This window comes from Vidua macroura, chromosome 2, assembly GCF_024509145.1.
Source record: "Vidua macroura isolate BioBank_ID:100142 chromosome 2, ASM2450914v1, whole genome shotgun sequence".
NCBI classification, from domain to species: Eukaryota; Metazoa; Chordata; class Aves; order Passeriformes; family Viduidae; genus Vidua; species Vidua macroura.
The window spans coordinates 97,499,214-97,517,634 of record NC_071572.1 but is presented as its reverse complement, the minus strand read 5'-3'; the positions used below and the strand labels follow the sequence as shown (position 1 = coordinate 97,517,634).

Genomic DNA, 18,421 nt, shown 5'->3' with positions numbered 1-18,421 from the left:
GAGCCTGTTTCATTCCCAAATATGGAACCTCTCCAGAAAAGCTGGTCTGTGACAGTGCCAACACCTCCACTGGTACATTGTACGTCATCTAAAACAGCTGCCATGTGCCACCAGCACCTCCACTTGCTGACTCGCCCCATCCCACTGACTGGGTCCCTCACACCTCGAGGCCGCAGCCCCTTTTGTGAAGGTGCCATTTACAGATCTGCACATTTCCTTCCCCTTTCAATTTCTTTTCACAACTGTAGTGGATAATGAAAGATGACAGAGGATGGTAATTACAGCAGATTGTTGATTTTGGTTTTCTTCCTTTTTAAAAAAAATGTTATAGGCATCCTAAGCATTTTAAGCAGCTGTAAAGATGGGTGTGGAATCCTGGGTAGCATAGCTGGCTAAATGCAATAACTGTAGAGCAGGCCAGAATGTGACTTTTGAGCTAAACTAGTAACTGCTCTTTACTGAAGCTGCAAAATTAGCTTAATGATTTCCACTGTGTTTGCAGCCATTGGATTCAACTTGGATCTTTCTCTGAAGGTTGCAGCTGTTCAGCAGGATCTACATCCTCTATGATTAAATAAATTGGCTGTGAGCATGTATGAATTATTAGTGGTAATGGTATGCAGCCTTTTTGCTTTTGCAGGATCTGATCCACACAATTGCTTGCAAACAGAGATGGGTTGATTAGAAGGGAAGGAAGGGACTGAGGGGCTTTTGTCCAAATCCTATTAACACCACGGGCTTTGAGGCACACTTCACACTTTCAGTGCATAAAATAAGGGAGCAAAAATGCCAATTCTCAGCTGCAGGGCCCATGCAGACCAAGGCAGCATCAGCCCTATTGAAGTCATGTAGAATCCTGCTGAAAGCAATGAGACATGACACACACATGCTCATACATATAAATATACCTCGGGGCATAAAGCAAAGCTTGTGAAACTTTTTCTTGCTGACTAGCAGGCTCTAAATCTTTGTGGGAATCTTATGCTGAAGGCAAATCCCTGTGCCTGGCCTGAATCTTGCCTGCAAGAAATACTGGAGGACACAAGTGCACAGCAGGTGCATATGTGCCACAAAAGGGAACTGTCTGAAGGTCAGTCAAAACCAGCTGAAAACCAATGATATCAAAGGACATGTCAGAGCAACAGCTTTAAGTCTTGTGGCCAGTGGGTACCTGTCACAAAACAAATATTTATATAAGTGTTTTTGCCAGATGGGCACTCCTGGCACCCCGTTGGTCTCTGAAAGGTGTTGTGTTCACTCAAAGAAGTGTGTGAGCTTGCCCATGGCTTTATACCTTGTCCTTTGCACATAAGCATGCTGCCACTCATGCTTTGGGGTCATGTGGCAGCAATAGGCAGCAGTTTCCCATTTGAGCTCACCATCCCAGTCAGCACAGGCTGCAAGAGGAAAAGAAGCTGCACTGCTCAGTGACTGGTACTCCACAAGTGAAACTCAGTGCTGATAAAGCCACTACCCAGCTGGAGAGCCAGCTGTCACTGGGATAAGGAGGCTTTCTGACATAGTTTTCCCTTATTTGGTTTATCTCTTAATAGGAGGCACAGCTAATGGTGAGGCTCAGCAGTGGGTGCTGTGGGCTGGTTGTTAGACAGTGTTGGAATGGCTTTAAGGGCCAGCATCCATGTGTGAGCTCCTTTGGAGCAATTCAACATTACAGTATATTGCATTGCTAAGGAATTTTTGACTGAAACCCAGAATTTATTTTCACTGAAACTGGGCTTTGAACTTACAGACATGGTGTACAGAAATGGGAAAGGAGGGGTCTGAATAGGGAAGGAGATAAATTGCCAAGGTTTGTGATCACTGATCCACTGTAACATCAGAGGCAGAAAGAGCAAACAGGTACTCATGTTTGGAAAAGGATGAGCTGTGTTTGGAGAATGGCAGTGGAAAGTGCTGTGAGCAATACTCGTGGGAAAAAACCCAAACAACAACCTGTTGCTGCAACAAAACCTAAAGAGAGTTGAAAACAAACAGTCTGTGAATGCAATGGGCACTAGATACTCTTGCCACCTGAGGAGAGTAATTGGCAAGGGCTGAGTAAGAGCTTGTTCTGGGTTTTGAGGAGCAGCATTGTTATGCTAATAGTCCTTTCACTTGCCTGCAGTGCCGCTGTTGGGCTCTCCTGGAAGAACTGGGCAGAAGGCTTTCCCAGGACCTGTTTGTGAGGAAGGGCTGGCAGCATTTTAATCTGGTCCAAGGCTCGCGGGTGCAAGCCCGCCGTCCCTCCTACCCCCTGCCCTCCCTGCCCTTGCAACAGAACCCTTGTTTGAGAGGTCTCCCAGACAGTCTGTTCAAGTGCACAAGTTGACTGCAAACAGCCCAGCCAGGGCAGTTCACTTTGGGCAGAGCAGCTCCTGAGCTGTGGCTGCCTGGACTGGCACTGGGCACCACGAGCAGTGTGGGAAAGGGTCAGAACCATGGCAGGACTGGTGGGGCTGCCACAGTCCACTGGTCTGTGAAGCGACTCTGGCATCTAGGTGCTCTTCCTCCCTTCCCCGGCCATTCTTATAATCACTGGTGATGTTTCTCCTTGCCCTATGGGGTCCTGCCCCTTCCTAGCACACCACCCATGCTGTCTGTGCTTCACAACACCTTTCTTGCTTTAACAGTTCAAGAGAGAATCAGCAGGGGCTTTTTTGAGAATCTTAGGTTGCCTTTAACAAAAGTAGACCCAGTTTTGGCCTAAATTCTCTTGTCTGAGAAACATCTTTTCTGAGAATTTAACTAGAAGCGATTCTCATTTACATGGATTCTACCAGCTGCCCTTAGCTCTAATGGCCCTAGGGGAAAAAATGAAATGATACTTTGAAAGATATTAGTGAGGATATTAGAAGCAACCATACCCAGATCAGGCAAAGTTCTGAAAATACCTAGCATTCACATGACCTTAATTGCTTTTCTCCTGTCACAGCTGTTGGACAAATGCTTCATCTGAGAGAGGGCTGCCTCAGGGATTTCTTTTTCATTATGTGATGTAGATGTGGAGACAGCAGCAGGCAATGACTGCTCAGCAAGGGAAGGAAGAAGTAGGCTTGAGCAGCAAGAAGAAATTTGAAGTTAATGGAGGAAGATCCAGGAAGCTAATATTGGGCTTAAACTGGGGCAGGTGTGTTTGGAGGAGTAGCAGACAGTAGGTAACAGCCAAGATGCTAAGAGCATTAAACACCTTTTGAAGACAGATGAAATAGCACTTCTGGACTTCAGTGCCTTGTTCAGGTGTGTCTTTGAGCAAATCAAGAACATAATAAAATGATTTCTGTATCTTACAGGAAATATCTTACAGCAATATGAGAAGCTTAGATATCTTGAGAATAGAGACAGTGGAAAGGCATGGCAAGTTCCAGGCCCTAAGCCATCATCCCTCTCGGGACTCCTGTTAGACTGGTGTGATGTCCACAGTGACTTTGTCACAACATCCAGGGCTTTTTTGCCCTGGGAGCACAGCAGCAGAAGTGCTTTGCCAATGAGCACTGCTCCTTATCATCAAGAGAAGAGGGGCAAGATTATGTGAGGTCAAGAGGTATGCCCAAAGGCAGAAACTGACAGCTGAAAGAAACCTTGTACTCTGCCTAGCAGGTAAAAGGCACCCCTGCAAACCTTGGGAGGGCTTGCTTGGCTTTGCAGCCTGTGAAGTGTCAGGTGATCCTAGCCCATTATCTACACAGTGATTTGTTTCCAATCTCATAAATAAGATCTGACGCAAAGGAGGCAACATTTAAATGTTGTAATATACATTGAAATGTTCTCTCTAGGCTGTCTGTGTAAAATGCTTTGCCAGCTACATCGGCCTTTTGGCAGCTGCTGCAGTGACAGCTGAGAATGCAATATGATAAAAATGCCACTTCTGCAAAACAGTCATGGTGCATGGGTGCATTGCTGATTCCCTGTGATGTCTTATGAAGGGACAGAATTTTCCAAAACATGTCTGTTTGGGGCAGCATGAGGGCTGGAGAAAGCAAAGCATCTTGTGAATATTAAACCAAGTGTGATAACATGACTCAAGATCTCTGTTGCTTCTGCTGAATGAATCAGGAAAAGTTTGTGGAGTGTGTACCTGTGGTATGCATTGATCAAGTGGTATGAAACCATTATTACCTTGCTTTTGAGAGAGTGAGAAACAAAGCGAAATGGCAACAGATTAGCACAACTGTCAGTTTTCCTGATGGAACCTGGATGGACCCTGATTGATTGTTGTTTTAATTAATCAGAAGCAATCAGCTTGTAAATGCTGGCATTAACACACTTCTATTTAACCACATGTTGTGTATTCCAAACTGCATATTAAGCCATTCTGGAGAGTAGAAGAGGGGTCTAAAAGTTCTCAGATAACAGCTTCAGAAGCTGAGCATGGCTTCTGATACTGAACCACTCAGACTGGCTCCAGCCCACAGCCCACCTCTAAAACACTGCAGCAGAAAGCAGCAGTCCAAATGGTTTTCATCTGTTTTTAGGAGAAGGAGAGACTTCTTGTTCTCTAGGATTCCCAAACTGCAGTTTGACACTTTGATTCCCAAGTGGCAGCCTGTGTTTAAGCTAATGGCAATTGCTTGTATAAACTTTTATTTCCTTTTCTCTCCATAGGTTTGTTGATTGGCTCTGGTTGTGCCCTCTATCCTCTTGGCTGGGACAGTGAAGAAGTCAGACAAACCTGTGGTAACATTTCCAACCAGTTTGAATTGGGTGAGTCATCACCAGAGCATCTCAGCCACATTAGACTCTTCTATATGTTGGCCATAAAATCAAACTAGGATATTAGCATAGGCTTGGGGAAGCAACCTACCAGTGTGTGGTAGGCTAATCATATTGAATAATTCTGGAATGGTGTCAAGGCAGGGGATTTCAGATGGATCTCTGGAAATATTTTCCGGAAGAACATTATAAAAGAAAATGTATGTATATATATGTATGTATGCATATTTTAAGAAATAAATCAGATTTAATGGTCTTGCAATATGGGAGCTAACACTCCTGGAGGTCTTGACAGGGTAGACAGAGGCATCCCGTCACAGCACAGGTCAAGGTAATTCTCCATGAGTGCAATTGGCTGTCTTTGAATTCTGGGATGTTTATGACCTTCTAACACAAGCCTAGAGTGTATTTGCATGTTACTCACATACTTGGGAAGCTGGCAAATAACACTTGCACCCTCTGTTTGCTTTCTCCCAAACAAGCTACTTGTCATACTGCTGCTGACTGCACTGTGCCTGGAATGAGAGCCAGGGATGCAGCCACACCGGGCTCACACCTGTGCTTTCTCTGCAGGGGCTCTAGAAAACAAGGGAACAGCAGCGACCTGAGGATTAAGCAATGTGGATGATCAGGATCTGATGTTTGAATGCATGTCTGATCCTTGTTTAGCTGGAAGCATCAATGCAATTGCTGATACCCTTGTCTATAAGTACCCCCTGATCCTGTGCTGCTTGAGGAAGAGGGGGATCTGCAATCCTCCTGAAGGAGTACGAGGGACTGAGCACCTTGACCCTCCACAGACTTGAGAGCTTCTGCTCCTAAGCATACAGAGCTGCCCATTTCCAGCTCTTGCAAGCTAAGCAAGCGTTAAGCATAGAAATTCTTTCTATAGGTGTGCCTGCAGGACTTGTGCAGGGCCTGTGCAAGGAATCCTAATGCAAGGAATAGTAGACAAAAATGGTCTCCTATGGTTAAAGACTAACCTGCTGCATTGTCTCTTGATTTTACACTGATGTTTCTGGAGTAGGGAGATTTGTTTCCATCTCAGAGGTATTTCTTGTCAAGATGTGCAAAAGAATTGAGGTTGAAAGATTAAAAATTACTGCTTTGGGGGGAGATGCTCCAGGCCGCTCCCCCAACAGAATTCCTGTGGTGTTTTGAGTATATTTGATCTGGCACGGGACCAGGAATTCTCATAACCAGTATTAGCACCCATCACTACAGTGCCACTGATGTCATATCAGCAACGACCTATGGTGTTGCTCAGGGGATGTGTAATGTACTCTAGAAGCTTTACCTTGTTATCCTGAACTCTTAATATCCTTCTGTGCTGTTGATATTGAACTTGCTCTTCAGCAAAGTATAAAAAGTTCCTGCAAATTTTTTATTCACCTCATAATAGAAAGATTTAAACACAGAGGAGAGAGAACAATAAGAACAGAAAAATGTTCCAGAACTTAGATTCCCAGCTCCATGAAAAGATGTATCAATGGATGTGGTAGAGAGACTAGGCAAAACTCTGTGATTACTGTTGCAGGGAAGATTCAGGTTCATCGCTGCCCATGGCCAATCCTGTGTTGAAGCCTGAAGTAATTCCTGGCCAGCCCATTGAGCAGTGCACCCTGTGAAAAGCCAGCTAGCACTACGCTGGTGCATGCTGGTTCCTGCTCTCCCATGCCAAGCATGTGAGCAGCTCTGCTTCTGGGGCTCCAGCTTGTGTCCCGTGTTTGTTCCCAGGTGCAGAATATTACCTTCCAGGTTATTTCTCTGCAGAGTCACAGAAGGTGAGTGTTGTGTCAGTGTGAGCTCTTCAAAGCACTTGGGCAGTTACAAACTTATCCTTAAACACTGTCAAGTCCACAGTCAGAGCAGAGTCTCCATGACCACCTTCACTGTCTCAGTCTTGACTAATGAGTCAGATATTTGCATAAATTGAGTCACTCTGCCTTAAAAGTCAGTGAAGAAACCAATGTGAAAAATGTAATCTGGCAGCTTTCCTTCCAGGTATGCATAAGGACCATGAGAGGTCTTGCATTAACTGTGAAGGCTCTGACTGCGTTTTCTGGAGCTGGAGCACACAGCCCATGTGTGTGACACATGCTTAGACTTGACAGCAGTGCTGGTCTCACTGATCTGCTGCAATTGTATGTCAACACATTAATTAACAGATCATAATGAAAGCTGAAATTAGCTGCAGTGATTTCTGCTAGGCAGCCTTGCCACTAAACGTCTCCTTTCCACATACATTGGCAGTGAACTTAAATGCTCAGCTATGTTTTTTTTACTTAATGTCAGTATCTGTTTAATGGTGTGTTATCTAAACCATCTGTAAAGAAGAGGTACTGTCCGAGGGACATTTAACAACCATGCTGCTAGTCTTTCATAAATACCTCTTGGTTGGTGATAATCCCAACCCTCTAGGTCTCTTCTGAATTATTAGAGACTGGCATACTCATTATAGCCTACAGGCCAAAAATGATGTTTCAAAGACTTAATGTTACTAAGTCTCAAGACAAATTTAAGTAAGTATTGCTTTCATTTGAATATTTAATTTGATTAAGCTGCAATGATATGCTTTCTGTTCCTGAGTCTGTGAAATGGGTTGTCTGAAGAGCCACACTGCATTCAAAATCCACTCGGAAAATCTGAGCTTCTGTGAGCCCTGCACTGGTTTGCTAATGGGAGAAAGGTGATAGTGGGAGTCCTGCACCCCCTGCTGCTGTGGGTGCCAGTGAGGATGACACAGAGAGGATGATTCAGCTTGTGGTTGCTCTCAAAGGAGATGTGTTCACAGGAATGCTGATCAGCAGACAGCATTCAGCCTCCTCTTCCAGGATGGAAAGCAAGTGCTGCAGCCTGGCCTACAGGGAACATGTGTGTGCAGATTGGAGAGGGTCAAAGCTCAACAGGTTTGACCACAGAGCCAGCAAAGGTGAGGGTTCAGCACTGATGCTTGTTCTGGACCTAGAAAAAGTAAGGGAGAAAAATGGTTGAGGTTGAAGGTAGAAAATAAAAGCCAGGAGCTATATATTAGAGGAGGATGAAGAAGAACAAGAAGCAGGTACAGAAGAGGGACTGCAAGAACTTTCTTGAGAAGCAGCTGAATTGTGCACTGTGATATGTAATGTCAACCAGAAATATACTAGAATTAATAATGAAATGAAAATTTTTGCTTAATGAAAACATAACAAACCCCTGCTCCTATAACATGCTCATAACTAGAGAGAATAAATAAATAGCAATGCTAAGAACCCAGGGAAAAAAGCCTAATCTTTAGTGGGTGTGCTGGATAAGAAATGCCATGTCTTCACATGCTCTGAAAAGGCATTAGACTAATAGTCAATCCAAATAGTGCTGAGATGGCCCATATTGTGAAGAGGGGACCGCTCCTTCCACCCCTGCCAAACACACACATTTCTGTGTAGATTCCAAAGTAGTATTTAAAAAGGCTGCAGGAAAAATAAGTATGCCTTTAATTTAAGTGGATTTGAGTATTGTTTTCTAGAAAACCTGAGCTGACAGTGTGAAATACCCAGCAGTTTTTTGTTCTCTTTAAAAATGGATATTTATTTGCTTTTTATTAAGTGAACTATGTCCAAAGGATTCACTTAAACATTTATGTATTTAATTGGGCTAATTTTTTTCAATCTAATAAAAGTGGTTGTGTAGATCCATCTCTGACAAAGAGGAGTTATTCTTCAAATGAAGATACCCTGCCAAGGACAACTCAATTTGTTGATTAAATTACATTCAATAGTTGAGCTGTTTTGGAAAGGGGGATGGGGAATAACCTCCATAAATAGACACCATAAAGACCTCCATAAGGAGGCTGGTGTACTTGTAGGGGCTTGCTCCCTGCTCTTCTCTAGAAGTGTGGTTTTGCCATCATGAAAAGAAGCCCACTGATAGATTAGGCCTTTGACAAATGACCTCTTGCAGATCTTGTTGAGAGGTTAAAGCCATGATAGGTCTGTGCTGTGTTGCTCTGCTTGTCATTCCCAGCTTCCCAGCAGTCAGCATGATCTCTGTGAAGGTCTTGGAGCCCAGCTCGCTATTGCAGCATCCCATCTGGATCACAGGTCACACATGGAGCAGAGTTCTCACTGAAACACTAGACAGTGAACAGGAAAAATCTTCTACCACTGTTTTAGGGTGTTAACTCCTAGAAATAGGGCAATTCAAATAAATGAGGGCAAGAAAAAAGAGATGTTTATGTTTTAAACCAGCACAGTTGCTTCCTTATTGACCGAGTCAAAGTCTGTACTCTAATTTGGCAACAGGGCTAATAGTGCCTGAGCTGGAGACTGGAGTAGGAAATGAGCAGTGCTCAAAGGGGCTGCCTTTCACTAAGGATGGATCAAAATCATCCTAATCTCTTGTCACCATGCAAACTGTTACTGTTATGTTGCATTATTCACACCCTGGACTTGCCTGTGGGCCCATTCAGGGCAGCAGTGACATGGCACAGCAGGATGGAGCTGCTCACTGAAGGGTGTAAAAGTGAGTCAGATCTACGAAATCCCTGGGTCTGCAAAAGGAATTAGCAGGCAATTTCCCAAAAATAACCGTCATTACGGCATATCATATAGCATATATTCAATTTTGCTGAGCTAGAGGCACTAATACCATTTTGTTTTCATTTCTAAATGTAATACACAAGAAAAACAGATGGAAAATGAGTGTTTTATCAGGGAGTTCATTAAAGTAAGGTACTCTGCATTAAGGTGAGAGTATGCACAAAAGTGAAGACTGCACTATACATTTGCAAAAGCTTCCACATTCTGCATATTTAAGCTGTGTAAAGAAATCTTCTGAACTTGCATGCCTGTTTTAAAGGGGCAACGTGAGTGTACATGTGTGAACATATTTGTATTGGTTTTAAAAGTCTAAAATCAATGTGAGACTTCATTTTTGTCCATTGATTTCCCTGGATGTGCATGTGAAAACAGCTCCATTTTACATGCTGATTTCTGATATGATGGGTGCAGAGGCAGCCAAGTTCCACAGAAGGTCTCAGAGAGGTCAGAGCATGCTCCATTTAACTCATAAAATTGAGCCCCAGCTGGCATCTCATGAAACAGCACTATGAGACCAATACCTAAGAGCCCAAACAGCAAAATGTTTATCTAGAGTAAGATTCACTTATTGAAACATAGATGATTCATGTCATCACGAGCCACCAGCCATTTCTCAACCACCAGATGTATGAAGTGATACTAGGTACTTATTAGCCAGGAAGAGTGAAGACACAAAATTTAAGATAAACTCCATTTTTTAAGAGAACTTTTTTTGAACTACTTGGCAGATATTTTTTCTTTCTTTGACAAAATACAGTAGCTCTATGTCTTCCTTCACGGTCAGAGACATCCTTGACCTGGGGGTCCAGCTGCAGCAGCAACCAAAACAGATAGCTCCAAACACACGTGTTTGCTTGCCATCTGTGGCAGCCCATCTGTCTGTGGACTGCTGTGAAAGGGCACACCTGGCCAAAGTCACTGTCTAGAGAAAAGCTTAAAAGCCTGACTCCCATACTGAACTAAACAAGCAGCTGGATTGGCCTCAAAAGCTCTTAGGAGCTTCTCTAGTAATGGATATTTGTTTCAAAAAATCATTATTATTAAAGTTCCCCTTTGCCACTTTTAGAGGGCTTGAAATATCTTAAAGAAAACCGTTGACTTCATAATTACTTTTGCTGTGGAAATGTTAGAGTAAATGATCTTTAAACCCTTTCCAAGCAAACAGTGAAGTTACTAAAACAGGATAAAAAGAAAGCAGAAAGCAGTGTGGATGTAAAAAAGGCTTTGTCAACTATTTAATTTGTCTTAGGTAGCATCATTTCAGCATCTGGCTGAGTGTTGACATTGAGTGCCAAAGAATCAAGAAAAGGATTTAGAAGGGAGGACAATTTGTTAGAATCCTATTAAAGGCAAAACATTCAAAGGTGTTTTTCTATAAGCAAGCTATCTGAAAAAGGCATTTTTCTTGTTTGCAGATCCTCTGCAAACAGCATGGAGATTTCACACATTCATTTTTTGACTGGGGCTGAGCACAACCTATACAAGCATACTTGAGTGCAGCTGCTGAATTCTTAGATAAATGACTGAGTAAACTACGTGCTAGTAAAGGAAGTATTCCATCAAGAAACATTTCCTCTTTCGTGCTACCCAAACAGCTTCATTCTTAAATCTTTGTAAGCTTTTGGTGACTATATCAAGGTCCACATATATTCTGTCTAACATAAGGAGAGACTATTTACAGGAGCATGTAGTGACAGGTCAAGGGGGAATTGCTTCAAACTGAAAGAGTAGGTTTAGGTACTAGGAATACATTCTTTACTGTGAGGGTGGTGAGCCACAGGAACAGGTTGCCCAGAGAAGCTGTGGATGCCCCATCCCTTGCAATGTTCAAGGTCAGGTTGGAAGATCTGGGCAACCTGGTCTAGTGCAAGGTGTCCCTGCCCACAACAAAGGGAGTGGAACTAGATGATCTTTAAGGTCCCTTCCAGCCCTGTCCATTTTATCATTCTATGATAAGGCACATACCTTTGTTGCCAGAATTAGACATGGTCATGCAAGAATCTTCTGCAATCACTAGACATAAGCAGCAGCATCCAGAAAGGGACTCAGAACACCTGGAGCAACTATTTGGTACTCTTTATTTTTCAAAAAGTGTAACTAACTGATTGTTTGGAATCTCTTCCCAGTTAAAAAGGAGAAAAATAGGAGCTACCAGAGCTGGGTTCATCTGCTGTACTTTACATGTTTAAGAGGAAATAGAACACAATACAAATGACTTTTCTTCTTCATTGTCTCTGAAGGGAGTCTGGGGTACTAGTCCAGTGTGAATCTCAGCTCTGTGTATGTTCAAAGAGAGGGGAAATTGATTTCACTTCTGGAGTAGTTGAGCTTTCTGCTGACTTCTTGCAGAAGGCTGAGAGAGCTCCTCATTAGCAGCACATAAGCTATTTGAGCATTGTAATTGACACTGGGTATCAGTTTCTCCTTCATTGCTCCATGATAAATGCACACCTACAGCAAATTTGAGGTTTGATTAAACAAAATTATATGATCCTCTAAAGAAAGGAGGATTTGATCATATATATGAATGTCCGCATACAGCAAGACTAAAGAATTTCAATTTGGCATTTTTTCCTCACTTTTTTACCTTTCAGAACTTTATGAAATTTTATGCATTTAGTTACGGACCAATTCTAATTAACCAAAATAGCTTTAAAAAATATACATGCATTAAAAAATCATATTTTTTTAAAAAGATAAATCCATTGAGAAGGTTGTATCTGCCACAGAAAAAGTAAGCAGTTCCACTGAATTCATTATTTTGTATCAGGCTGTTTGCTGGGCTGCAGTTTTACCTTATATAGTGTTCTTTCTTTGTTTCACGTAACTACTTTAATTCTTTCTGGACGCATTCCAAGTTTCAACTTCTTTTCCTGCTTTTGCAGCTGATTTCACATGACAGTTTTTCATTGTTACTGTGTCAAGAAAAAGATCTTCAGCTATTTAATTTATCTTGGCTTTGTTTCAAAATAGGTTTAACTTCTTATTAATTAGCTGATTATCTTTTATATTCATTTATGTCTTTCATAATTCCAAATCCCAGTATATCCCTTAGCATCACACTTTTTTTTTTTCTGACTACTTTTCCAACAGCCTGATTGATTATGTGAATTCACATTCTCTATAGTACCGTACTCTCATGTGAATCTGTTAATTAGAATTCCTGCACAACTTCTTGGAAGTAGGAATTGTACGTTTTATTTTTGAAGGTATATAATTTGTTCTCTACAGTCTGGCTAATTCTGAAACCTTTTCTCCTTCAACTTGGAAAATATGCTGTACTTAAGGTTAATTGATTAGAGTTTGCCAAATACTCCAGACTGCGAGTCCAGGAAAGTCTTAAAATTAACAGCAAAAAAGGTATAAATATTTAAGATACTAAGTCTTGCAATTAACAGGTTTGCATCCAAGACACTTTCATATTCAGGATATTTTTTCGTAAGTGGCAATTATTGGTTATTTTAGATTAAACCATATGTTATTTCCAAGACCTCGATAACTATATGTGATAACTATTTATAAGACATCATGAATAGAAATCCTGGTAAAATTATGTTTTGGCAACTGGATCCTGGCACAGCTCCATGGTAGATCAAGTATCTACATATTTTCTCATTCTACTAATTCGCTAATTTGTCTTAATCTTTGTTTGCCTGTATATTCAAGAGGAGGAGGGAAGCAAGGGTATGCATATCCTGGCCTTGAGGATCACATTAGAAATCAGGAAAAGACATGGAAGTGCTTTTTAGTAAGCCCATTCATCACTGCAAAACTATCTTTCCACATTTACTGATTTCTTTTGGTTTAGTAAATACTGTCTTATGTTCCATGGGACTCTTTTCTGTAAATCTCCTTTTGATAGTGTCCCTGCTCTCCATAATTTTTGTCCTCTGTCCTCAGGGACCATGATTTTTCTCAATTCTCTTAAGAAAGAGTGGAACGTTTCCAGTCTTTCATTCATTTATTTGCTTGGAAAATGGCCATCTATGCCTAAAGCTGCAAGTTCCATGATTCTGTTATTTCAGTGTTCATACTGACACTCTCTTGCTGCCAATCCCAGTAAAACAAAGGTTCTTAATGTCTGGTTACAAACTTATCTGAGCCAGCTTAGACAGTCCTGCTTCACCGAACAACCAAGAGCTCCATTTATTTATGCTCTCTTAAAAAAAAAAAAAAAAAAAATTAAAAAAATCTAGAATTAACAAAGTGCTGAAGTGCTGAAAGCCACAGCTTCTCCCTCAATACTGACCTGTCAGGTGAAGACTGATTTGTTAAAAGTGACACCAGTTCTGGGCAGAGAAGCAAGCTGCTGTGATGCTTGTCATCTCTATCTGCTAGAAGAGCACTTCAGCTGCTGGGAATTTACTTTGGCACAAACTCAGATCTAGCCCATCTTAGGAGCAAGAGCATGTGCACATTCTTGCTCGCACCTCCACACCCTCAATGGATGGGGACTCCTCTACCTATGTATATATATGTGTGTATTCCAATGCCTCTTTCAGGGAAACAACAGAGCTTTTGTGCCTTTTTGTGTGCGTGAAAATTGACATGGTTTCAACAACTGGTTTAATTCTATCAAGTATTTAGGTACTGTTGCTTCTCATTTCAGAACTTTGACATTAAAAAAAAAAAAAAAAAAAAAGAGAAACTGCAGTACTGGATTTCTAATCTTTTATATGACAGGCTCCATGAATGCAAACTGCTCTATCTGATGGTTGAATTTAAGCCCCAGTTCTGCAAATCTCTTCAACATTTGCTTACCACTGAAACATGACTAGTCCTGCTGGTGTTAGTGCAGTAATAGCTTCTCAACTCTGCTTTTTATAAAGCTTTCTGTTCCTTTTAAAATGAGTGTTTTATATCAATGTGAAGCAGAAATAATTTTACAATTTAAACTGCAGCTAAATTACCTAATTATTGACACCCAACAATCTTTCTTTAGGATGCAGGAGACTAAAATAGGCCATACATGTGGTAAAATTGGAACACTAGAGCAGAAACAATAGCTCCAAAATGTTTTCCTCCTTGTACAATACAGGGTTATAAAATGCCTGTCATTGTTTCATTTTGACACGTGGCTATGCAATGTAGGCATTCATTGCAATGAGTACCTTTGAGATAGATTATCTCTGGTCTTGTATCTATTCTTAACTATACTTGCAATGAAAAGTGTAGCTAAGTCCTATACCCTCAGGCACCTGCCCTGTTGCAGGCTCTTTTTCAGCACAACAGCTTGAAATTCTGTTCTGCTCAGCATCATCAGAGTACAGACCAAGCTGTTCTTTCCAAGGCCTCCCATTGCTCTTGACATGGGCTGGAAATAATGGCCAGGTTTATTGCTGTGTTATTATTGCTCTAAGGTCAAGCTCACGGCTCTTTCATCCATTCTCCTGCTCTCCCATTCTTTCATTTGTTCATCTTGACCCAACTCACACTTGTGAGCTACATTGCATTTGTTAGATCAAGAGTGCCTGCCTGCTGTGCCTCAAAGCATTAAGTAGGGCAGTGGTCCTTTGGGTCCTTTCCTTGGGGAATAGAGCATGGTCTAGAGAAATAAATGTTATTCTCTTCAGCCAAGAGTGAATGTGTGTGTTGTATCTGTTGAACACATCTCTGACACTGATTTAACAGTTCTTTCTTCTTAATATGTATCACACATACTCTGTCCCACTGCCAAGGTACAAAAGTTGAAATCACACCATATAAAAAGGTCAAATTTACTTAATTTTGTCCTGCTTAGGTTACAGGTTTGGGCAGTGCCACCAGGTGAACCTTTAGGCTCTTTTTAATGCTACTGTATTTTGACATTTTCTCTTCTTGGAAACATCATGATGAGAAAAATTTACTTTTTCAAGCTGCAACTACAATTCTCTAGTAGTTTTTGGAATATTTCACAATTTTTAAAAAGACCTATCAGATGGAGTCCATCTCATCACAAGAAATGCTGTAACACACCCTACCCTGGTATAAATGTGATCATTTTCAAAGAGATTCAGTGAGTTTAAACATATGGTGTAGGCTTAAGTCTGGTTTTGAAATTCCCAGCAGAAGCTAAGGACAGGGTGTGTACACAGGCGAAGCAATAGGTGGCCCAGAGACAGGTCTCTCCATGGACTGCGAGTGATTGGGTAAGTGTCAGCATCAGGGACATTGCCAGGCACTTGACAGCTCTCCAGGGTTTCTGATGGCCTTTTCTTCAGGAAGTCAGACTCTCTGTGTGGTCTTCTGTAAGGAAGGCAGGAATGGTGTTATCTACAGAGCACAGCTAGGTGACAAAACCAAGTAAATCTCTCTGTCTGCTCCAGCACATTAAGGAGAGAGGCTAGTGAGCTCAATCCAAGGCCACAAGTCCTCAGGTCCTCTTGGTCACATCAGGATCTTTGTTTCACTGGACATTTTTAAAATAAAAAATTGTGAGGGTTATGAAGAAAAAGAAATGAAATAAGTATTATGCTTCCTGCTGTGGTGTCAGCCTGAGATCTTCAAAGTGACCGGCAGCATAAGTGTTGCCTCCCGCTAATGTCTCCTTACAAAGCCTGCCAGACAGTATCCTGCAGTGGCGGTGCTGTCTGCCTTGAGGTATGCAAATGCCTTGGACATGTTAAAATGAACAGACATTTTGTGTTTCTTGTGCCTGAGGCAGGATTAGCTGAGTTGATAATTCCCTGAACCTCAAGCCTGGCCCTCGGGGATGCCATTGGGACAGAATACCAGCATGATACCTATTTCTAGATGGAAACTCTGTTGATACCTTCTGTTCTCTGAAGGGAAGAATGGTTTCTTCTGCTTTTGGGAAGGCTGGGAAAGAAGTGTTGCATTGCTGCTTGTGTCTTACTGAGAGCACTCACTGCTCAAAGCAGGGTGGTATCACCCAAGGTTTCAACAACACAGAAAGAACCTCAGTGATAACACGTCCCAAGCACTCAAAAAAGACAAAGCCGAAGTGGAAATTGATTTTGAGATGGGTTGAAATCCTGATGAGTAGCAGCAGCCACATCTCCTTGCTTTTGGAGATCTCTAAAGAGGCTTCCTCCCTGCTGCAGCTGCTCTTTTCCTGATCTCCTCCCCTACTGCAGGCACAGTGCCTGAAAGGGAAGTAATCGCTTTATGTTCCACTATGGGATTCCCCAGCACTATTTACTGTTGATGAGTTTGACTATATAAAAATGCTGAGGCCTTTAAATGGATTGAAAGCCATATTGTGACACTCATTAGACAGAAGATGAGTGAATTTTTCAGCAATGGGTTGTGACATTGGGCGGGGGGTAGGGAAATTTGTCTATTTTTTATTTCTGGGCTTTGTGCTTCCATTCCCACAGCAGTTCCCATACAGGTGATCCCCTGATGCTGCGCTCCTTTGTGGATGCTCAGGGTCGATGCCTGTGTGAGGGGATGTGAGCAGGTCCCCCATGCCCTGGGTCATGGTTACCCAGCAGTTCTCAGTCGCATCCAGCTTCAAACTCCTCTGCTGCAGTGGCAAAGCCTGAATTACACCCCGCATTGCCTGTCTGAGGTGGGCTGAAATCTCAGAAAAGTGTTTTCCTGGGCAGGCAGAAGGGGAAGGTGGTGGCAGTGGCGCTTCCCCCCACTTCTAACGCTGACCGTGTCCTTCTGTTTGCCTTGCAGGGACCTGCCACATCGGCTGGGCCTACTACTGCACGGGCGGGGGCGCGGCGGCCGCCATGCTGGTGTGCACCTGGCTTGCCTGCTTCTCGGGCAAGAAGCAGAAGCAATACCCCTACTGAGCCGTCCCCGGGCAAGGGCCCTGCCAGGCTCGCCCAGGTCTGCTGGACAACAAAGGACAAGGAATTTTCAAGTGCTTTCTCTCGGGAGCAGGACGGCGGGCAGCCCCAGGGTGGCAGGGAGGTGAAAGGTGGCGCAAAGCCACCGGCCGGGCTGGGCAGGGACTGGCTCTCTCACCCAAGCCTGCTCAGGATCTGCTCCACAAAAATATAAGCAAGGAAAACTCGGCTTTGGCAAACGGTGAAATTCTGCATGCACCAATTACTGGACAGGCTGGTGAGGGGTGGCAGCGCCCACATGCTGGGGTAGCGCCTGGCAGCACCTCAGTGCAGCGCTCCTGAAAGCACACACGCACGCACAGATGTTGACCATGGCACAAAATAAGTAGAGGGGAAACTTTTTTTTTGGTGCGATTCTCCTTTCTTTTCCTTTTAATTTTTTCTCCTTTTTTTTTTTTTTTTTTTTACTTCTTTCTGGTGGTTTAAGACTTGGTGTTGCAACACTTTTTAATCTATACATTAAACTTAATAAAAGGACCAATAAGCCACTTTATCAGTATTTTGTATAATCTCTACACATTTTTCTTCCCCAAACATTTATCCACTGCTTATTCAGCCCTATATGACTTTTATTAAGACTCTGTGTTTTCAGCATTATTACAAAATGCAACATAATTACTTGGCATATGTACCCTTACTATAGTACTTTTTATGAAATGCAGTAAATGGGCGTTTCCCCGTCCATTGGAAATTCCACTCACGGTACTGTAGAGCTCTGTTGGTTATGTACAACTAACAGCAAACTTTTCCAGACATAGATTTCTGTTGCTGTTATGTTTAGCTCATTGATGTTGTATTGTGCTGTACCATGTTTATTATTTCAATATTCATTTTTGTAAAATATATATATAATATGTGCTATTTTATGTTTGTATTTGAAAAATCTCTGTAAATAAATTTTTCTTTGATCAATACTTGCAATGCATGGTTGTGCCAGTAGATGAAACAGTTTCTTCCCAAATCTTCACTGGAAAAATTCTCAGAAATACTCAGAACTTTTACAACCATGCTGTCGTGAAACACAGACACATTTAGAGTTCTGTTACACTGCCTGAGGATAGACATCTACTGCCACTGGGGACATTCTGGCATATTCCACTTTTTTTTCCTGTTGCTGTCAGGTATCCTGAAGGATTTCAGCAAGACCTTCCCCATTTTGTCCTGTCTGCTGAGGACTCAGAATTTCACACAAAACTGTACATCCCAGTTTAGCCAGCTGAAATTAGCCTTTACTTCCTTAATACCAGTAACTCTGATCAAATACCTACCAGGTAGCATTCTCTGCACAGGACACTGGCACTGTGCATAAAAAACTTAAAAAATAAATCTTTT

The 18,421-nt window shown here is 42.2% G+C and overlaps 1 protein-coding gene across 1 annotated transcript in view; it reads left to right on the top strand.

Moving 5' to 3' along the window:
* The window catches only part of LHFPL6 (LHFPL tetraspan subfamily member 6), a 135,504-nt gene extending 117,501 nt beyond the window's left edge, over positions 1–18,003 (top strand). The window contains exons 3-4 of the mRNA XM_053971557.1: positions 4,603–4,701; positions 16,914–18,003. Coding sequence (XP_053827532.1) covers positions 4,603–4,701; positions 16,914–17,032 — 218 coding nt within the window. The 3' untranslated portion in view covers positions 17,033–18,003. The remainder of the gene's footprint in view (positions 1–4,602; positions 4,702–16,913) is intronic.
* The last annotated feature ends 418 nt before the right edge of the window (positions 18,004–18,421 follow it).